The 8075-nt window shown below is 28.8% G+C and overlaps 1 protein-coding gene and 1 pseudogene across 1 annotated transcript; one reads left to right on the top strand and one right to left on the bottom strand.

The window, feature by feature from the left end:
- Positions 1–221: 221 nt before the first annotated feature.
- Positions 222–1916, top strand: LOC111030875. The gene is made up of 5 exons (XM_022310581.1): positions 222–584; positions 700–948; positions 1015–1194; positions 1265–1381; positions 1672–1916. Exons 1-5 carry the CDS (start codon positions 356–358, stop codon positions 1914–1916), a joined length of 1020 nt encoding a protein of 339 aa, XP_022166273.1. The 5' UTR covers positions 222–355.
- A 238-nt stretch (positions 1917–2154) lies between these two features.
- On the bottom strand, positions 2155–4925 carry LOC111030869 (annotated as a pseudogene).
- Between the last annotated feature and the right edge of the window lie 3150 nt (positions 4926–8075).

Raw genomic sequence — 8075 nt, 5'->3', positions numbered from 1 at the left:
TATGGCCTCAAATAAAGTGGGCCTAGTTAAAAACGTCATAAATAGAAATGGTGACATATTTATAGTCTGTTCTATATTTGAGAAAGTTGTCCCAATTTATAATTTTCCATGTTCATCTATGTTTGTTGGAATGTATGAATGTAGCAAATTGTCATCTACATTAAAATTATATCATGTGAATAATATTAAATTTAAAGCCTGTTATTTTCCAACTACTAATATAATTCCACATTCAACTTTCAATGTATGTACATTATTACATACAAATTGTTAATCAGGTATATCTAGTTAAGAATAGAAATAATATTAACATAATTGTGTGGTTATAATGAATTATTTTTTTTAGTAGCTAATTATGAAGAATGTCATTTCCTACTTTATCATTGTTTCCTCGGTCAACAATGAAAATATCCAAACAATCGTCCCAAAGTCATGGATAATTAATAAGGAGTCAGGAAATCCTATAGTTGGAAAAATGTACGAATGGTATTGGCCAACTGAACATGGAACTAAAAAATCTGAACAAAATGTTAAAGTGGATTATAATTGGGATAAAAAAATTGGTCAGGTTCTAGATATAACCGGTAAATTAATTTTATTGCTTTTAATTTTATATATTATTTCTTGATGATGGATTTATTTTTACAAAAGTCATATATTTTTAGTGTACCTGTGTTTATTTTCTCTCATATTTTTTAGATTCTTATTTAGAAGCAAATTTTATTGTTATCAAAATTAAAGTCAATCAAAGTAAATTTGCCATAATTGAATTTGTAAATGAAAAATCTATTGAAGTGGTACCTTGTAGTTGGATTAAAGTTGATCATATATCAAAGCGTTTTATTTGCTGTTGGCCTGGAAGCAAAAATGTATCTAAGTTTGCTTTATCACAAAAAAATCCAGTCAATTCGTGGGAAGAACACGACTGTCTTCCACGTAAATTTTTCGGTTGGTAAAAGTATACAATTATTGTAATGTTTAATTTGATAAACTATTTTATTTTACTATTCACAGAAACTCATGCATTGGCGAAGAATAAAATATTAAATTTTTGTTACACCAGCTCAACAGAAATAGAAGGTACAGAAAACCGTAGAAAACATATAAAGAGGAAACGTTTTAACTCCTATAGCAGTGATGAAGATCTTAATAATGACTCTAGAAAAGAAAAACAAATATTGAATACCTATTTAAGTAATTTTTTTTTTATTGTTTTACAAATATTACCTATAGTTAAATACTTTAATTGGTTTTATATTTTTAGGTAAAAAGAAAACACAAAACAAAAAAGTAACTATTGATTCAAATTATAGTGATGAAAGTGACTCAATATTCAACACCAAATTTAAAAATGTTGTAGATACAGTTCCACAACCAATAGGTATTGTGAAAATAATTACCGTAAAATAATATAATTTTATAATTAANCTAAAAAAGTTGTATGGAACTTGAAAACTGCTTCGAAATTAGAAAAACCACGATTTATCATAATTGGATTGCAGAAGGGACGTAAAAATTCGTTTTCAAAAGATAGTAGTATATTTGATCATTGTAATCTAACAAACGTTAAAGTATTTCTAAACTCGATAGCTTATCCGTATGATAATTTAAATTTAGATTTTGCAAAAAATAATTTTACCTTATTATATGATATGTATACATCTTTTCAAGAATCGTACTATGAAAAAAATATACGGAACCCGATATTGAGTCCTTCCACTTTTCTATCAAACGCTCCGATTATAGTTATCGATACTTCGAAACAGAATGATTCGGCTACAGCCTCAGCAGTAGATGTTCAATTGGAAATTGAGGCATCGGAATCCTTTACAGGTGTAACTGCTTATTGTTTATTAATTCATGATCGTATCGTAGAATATGTACCTTTTACTAGAGAAGTAAGAAAACTTGTGTAAATATAATATTAATTTATAACAATAAAAAAAAATTTATTTAATAATTTGTGTTTTTTCTTGAAATATTAATTTAGTAAGGTTTCATGAAAAAAAAAAATGTGTACACGGTAAATATTTTCGTGTGAGGGATAAATAGGTGGACACTGAGTGTGAAATCTGAGTCGTCCGAGGGGAACATTCCCCCTTGAACAAAAAAAAAATACCGTGGAAAAACGAACTGTGAACATACAAATATATACTACTGATAATTTTGACTAGGACCATAGTAATAATCATTTTCTACAGTAATTTTATCTTTTGTAACATAATTACTTTTCTTGATTATGCTTTCAAAATATAAGGAAGCTGTTGCTTTCCTGTCACTGGAAAACTCAAGATATTTTTTTTTTTTACTATTCTTCCAATTTTGTGCAGCAAAAATCTATTAATGAAATTATATTATATGCTTTTACTCGGCATAACACATTTTCTTTAAAGATCCTAACAGACACCTCACTATTATTATTTGTATGCTGGCCTCTAGTTGTATGGTCCCTCCAAGCTAAGCACCAACGCTTTTTATGCTCCCAGTGATGTACAATTACATATTTCTGCCATTTTGGATACATGCTACCGGCATCAAAGGTAGAGTTAAATGCTTTCTGAGCTTCTAAATGCTTGCATCATTAATGTCCTATGTTCTTTCTTTATGCTATTTTTGCTATCCCATAACCATCTCCAAACTGCTTGCATAACGTGAAAAATACATAAAAGTGAAGTTGAATTTGGCCATACTGTCATTAAAGCATTTATTTCGGCATCAGAGTTATTAGTTAAAAATATAGAAGGATAGCCTTGTAATCCAAATGCATTTTTTACATTATTCTTGATTAGACTGAATCCACTTTTATATGCTTTTTCACTCTGACCATGTGTAATTATCACACCTAAAGGAGCAGCGCCAGCTGCACATGGTGTCAATAAAAAAGTTACACAATGGTTCTGTGGATCACATTAACTTGTTGAGTTAACAAATACTATTTTTTTTGATAGAGGTAAGTCATGAGCTCGTTTCATTATTGGAGTTAATATTAGCACAGCAAATGGTTCAGACTGGAAGAATATTGAAACTCCACTTTCAGCATAGGTTTCTTTTTTTTCTTCTAATTTCTAGATAAATATTTTGAGTGACTATTAGTTTAGTTATAATGGTAGGCCTAAGTTATGTTTAAAAGTTAAAACCCAGTCAAAAATTTGAAATTTTTAACGCTATAACTTTTGAACTACTTGTTTCATCAATTTTACATCATATTTATTTGGAATTAAGATTAAAATAAAACTATAATAATAATAATAATAATAATAATATTTGATAAACTTGATATTGCAATAAATGTATAGACACATGTAATTCTTTAGATTTAATACTAACTTTTTATAGTTATTTATTACTTTTTATTAAATATAAATACCTACCTATGTAAGAAGATAAATATATACATTTTCTGATTAATTGTTATAATGTTATGCATACCTACATTTAAATTGTAAATAAGGATTAAATTAACTATAAAATATGTCAATATTATAAACCATTTAAAGTAAAATTTAAACTTATGTTATGTCCATTTTAAATATTGAAAATATTGGTAATAATTATTATTATTGTATTAGAATTTTTTTAAAACATTTTAAATATCAGAGCAAAGGAGAGTATTGATTATGCATCCAAACAGTGGATACCTAACTATTTTATTTTATTAATTATAATATTGATACCTTAATAACTCCTTCTCCAGTACGTGGTCCTAGATTTAACACTCTCCATTGGTCATGCCAATGTTGTATCGTTCTGTATGTTGGATTAATTCCAGCATTTGCAAAAACTTCAACAGGACAATCAGATATAGTTAAAACACTTTCATGATACCTGTAAAGTAAATAAGCCGAAACCGAATTGTTAAAAATATAAACCCATTTGGATTATTTTAAATATTAAAAAAGTTTTTTAGGTAAATGGTAAATTGGAAGTGGAGTAAACACAGAGCTGGAGTGGAAAAATACAGAGCTTTTATTGTCAACAATACATTATTATTTTTTAAAACAATATTATTACAAGATTAATCAACAAAACATACCTAACAACTGTAATTCTAGTACTTTTTCATAAGTAATAATTAAAAAACAACTCACCGAATTGCTTCTGTTATGGTCATACCATTTGTGAAATATTCTTCAAAGTTCATCCTAAGGCGCTTGTTTGCACTTAAGTATCTGAGTGCTTCAGCAGTGTTTAAATTATGATTATGTTCATTTATAATTGTGATTACAGCTAGTAGTCCATCCTGAAATATATTTAAGAATGCACTTAAATGGTACCATAAATTGATTATAGGTGCCAAAAATTAAAATATATAAATACATTTTATTATAAGGCGTAATAAATGAATTTCAAAACCTAATTATAAATATTATAATAGGTAAAAAATAAATATTTAACAAACAAAATACATAGGTTAACTGGGTGAACACTGAATTATAAGGTCTAGTAAAACAAAAAATGTGTTCTTACTTTTACAAATGCGTCTGTTTTCCTCGTGGAAACAGTATCGACTTTAATGACAATTTTTATTGTGACTTTACAGTATGTGTTTTTTGATCGACCTATTTTGTTGTTTTCTCTATCAACTTTGTGGTGAGAGCTGTGATGACACACATATTGTTTTCTAAGATACGTAATAATAATAACATAAATCATAAAGTTAAGAAATCATTTTTACACTCGCTACTGATTTCAATTTAAAAAAAAGTTAATAAGGTGACTAACCTGCATTGAATGTATTTACCATAAGGGACAGATGTCCTAACATTCCACTAAGTACAAGTTTTAAAAGAAAATTCTTCTATCCAATTGGCCATACTCAATAAATCATTTATATTTGACCGTATTGTTGTAATATTATCATTAATTACAGTTATAATGTGTTTAAATGATGAAAGAAGATTATCAGAAGTTAATTTAAGAATCATCATTTAATTTTAAGAAATGTAGGATTAAAATAAAAAAATGAACCAGGACTAATAGACTAAAAACACTAAAATACTCTATTACTTAACAAAATAATTTTTTAATTACATATCATTTAATATAATTAACATATTATTATCATTGTTCGAGCACCATCGATATTCAAATTTGATATCACTACGCGCCACAGTAACATTTGTTGTTGCCAGCACTGTCAGCAGTTGATCAGACTATTAGGCCGCCCGGACAGCCGTTGGTGTGCTGCGGAAGGCGACGATCTCGCGCCATTATCTGTTTGTGGCTCTTTTTGACCTGTTGTTGTGTCGGTCGAAGACAAATATTCCGTCCATGTGTATTTCTGGAAACCACGTTTAATACTCGTGATCATATTGAATTGAACAAGATCATTTGTTCATCCGATCGAATCCGCCTTGCACCAAAGAGCGGAAACGCGGCAGTTCAGCAGCACGGCAGATCAGCCACACACGTAGCAGTTCAGCTACCCTGACGGCAGATCAGCCACATATGACGTGTATAGCAGTTCGGCTACCCTGACAGCAGCTCAGCAGCATCAGTAGACAAACAAGGACCAGCCAGCTCCGGAGTGGTCAAAATATTGTGCCCATTACCAAATAGATATTTAGTATCAATATAATCAATCATTGTATGTGTAAATAATTGTATTGTTATTTTATATTCGCATTAATTGTCCAGAGGAGGTTAGGCTGCCGGCGTTAACGAAGGTCAGTGACGTAGCCAACAATCATATAATAAGCATAAGTTCTAAAAATAACTACCCAATCTAAATAATATTACACTAAACGCTTATGATAATAATAATAATTTAGATGGAATAATCGATGGAAAATAATTTCAAATGCGCAAAATACGAACGTAATATTTATATTTAATAGGATTTTGACTGGTTTACCTAGAAGCGGGACAATTAGCGCCCCGCGAACACGCATCGCGGGACGCAATATTTGAGCCCTGTATACGGGACGTCCCGCTTCACGCGGGACGGTTGGCAATGCTATGTGTAGAGCCAAGTATAGGAATTTGCTCTTGTAAGGATTGCATGTACGGTAGATTTTGTAAGCATCAAGGAATAATTTATGTATATTACCAATGTGTGGGGGTTAATTTTCCACCTATAACTGTAGAGGATAAATTTGCAATATCAAATTTAGTATTGGGCGTCAAAGCGCCTAGTAAGACATTTTATGAAGGGCTTATACCTAAAGAGGCATTACACCAGCAACTCGAAACTCATCCAATACACTGACCTATATCAGAAAAACATGGACCAGATGTAAATAATATACCTGAAAATAACTATAATATTACAAAAAAAATGTATTCAAAGGTACAACAGTGCCCAATGAAGACAATTTGACATCAAATACACAGGATAGTTATACAGTATTGGAAGATATCAAAACTCTATTGACTAACAATGTAAAACAGTTCAGCCAATCTACTCTTAAAAATTTAGTTAAATTTAAAAATAGATAAGATAAAGTAAAAACAGAAGGGCAATTTAATACATTTTTGGCAACTGCTGGTTCTGTGACAACACCATTAGAGAGGGTGCAGCTATTAGAGTACAGCCGACTACAATTTCTAGGCGTAGACCAGGGATAACAAGAGGTAGCAAGCGTTTACCATCAGGTAATTTATAATAATAGACATATATAACAATAATATTGTGCCTTAACAAATTTGATTATCTTGTAGGTAGACCAGCTTCGAGTGATCATGGTACATCTAAAAAATATGATATATATTATTATCATCATTCATCAAAAACAAAAACAAAATAGCATACATACTTATTCAAATAATAGTAGTATAATAGTACTTACCTAATATGAATACACATTTTTTATATTTTATTTTGCTTAGGTTTATCAATTGAGGGTTTAAAATAAGTATGTCTACTACATGGTTATGAAATAAGTGCTTTAAAAAAAAGTTGAAGATTTAAATATCTTTTGTCTAGGACAAATTAGAATGGGTATGTTAAAATGTGTTTCTTACAGTTATTACTTTTTTTAGTTTCAAAATATGTGCAATAACATTCTATTTCCAGAATGTAGCTATATGTGCATATAATATGTGTACCTACACCAAATAAATGCATAAATACATTAAATAATGAACGTTATATTATATAAGACTATTGTAATAAATCAATTGGTATAATGTCAATTGATAAAGTATAATAAAAATAAATGCCTAATGCCTACAATATATCGACTCCCCCAATGAAAAGGGAAGTAACTCGAATTTAATCATTTTTCAGTAGAGCTATTTTAAGGTTTAACTTAAATTACTATTAATTATAGTTTTTTAACGATTTCTTTTTAAATGTTTATTTATGTACCCTTGTTGTATGTTTGAATATAATATTATCACCATAATTCTGTTGTTTTTTAACCTCCACAGTAGATGTATGATGGAGAATAAGTGTAAGTTACTTCTTTTTTTCAGGGGAAAAAAAGTTTTTCAGGGAGTAACTCGAGTTACTTCTTTTTTTCTGGGAAAAATCATTTATTATAAAGAAGTAACTCGAGTTACTTCTTTAATCTTGGGTAAATATATACAAGTACTAAAATAATATTTTCAAATAAAACAATTATTTTATTTTAAATTAACAACGTCAAGATTATAACAAACCAAATCATAAAAGTAGTTATAAAAATGTTTAATTAATGAAATGAAATACTTTGTACACCTATCTCAGGTATATTCAAATATTTATAAAAAAAAAAAAACAAAATAACAAATTACTTAGTAACTTAAAAAAATATTAAAAAACTGTTTATAATCTAAAAACAATAGAAAAACTTAATATTATAAATTATTCAAAACTTAGTGATCTATAAAAATCATGATATTATATTGATGGTATGAGTCCACTATCACATAAAGACAACAAATCTTTAACTTTAAGTTTTTCTGTAGGAATCTTTCCTTTGTATGCAACTTTTGGTATGAAGTGTTGTGTATCATGACATCTTTCTTTGTTTTTCTTAGCAGCTAATATGTCAAGAGTAATAAAGTCTGTTGTATCAAGGTCATACTTAATTTCTATCAAAAATGGTCTTTCGTGCAATATTGATATCTCTTTCACTTGATTCCATTTTATT

This window comes from Myzus persicae, unplaced genomic scaffold (assembly GCF_001856785.1).
Source record: "Myzus persicae strain clone G006 unplaced genomic scaffold, MPER_G0061.0, whole genome shotgun sequence".
Classification (NCBI taxonomy): domain Eukaryota; kingdom Metazoa; phylum Arthropoda; class Insecta; order Hemiptera; family Aphididae; genus Myzus; species Myzus persicae.
This window is presented reverse-complemented; position numbering and strand designations above follow the sequence as displayed.

Excerpts from the sequence above, each read along its gene's own strand:
- LOC111030875 (XM_022310581.1), top strand. The coding sequence starts at position 356 with ATGAAGAATGTCATTTCCTACTTTATCATTGTTTCCTCGGTCAACAAT. Across the intron at positions 585-699 it reads TCAGGTTCTAGATATAACCG|ATTCTTATTTAGAAGCAAAT; the intron begins GTAAATTAATTT and ends CATATTTTTTAG. Across the intron at positions 1,195-1,264 it reads AATATTGAATACCTATTTAA|GTAAAAAGAAAACACAAAAC; the intron begins GTAATTTTTTTT and ends TTATATTTTTAG.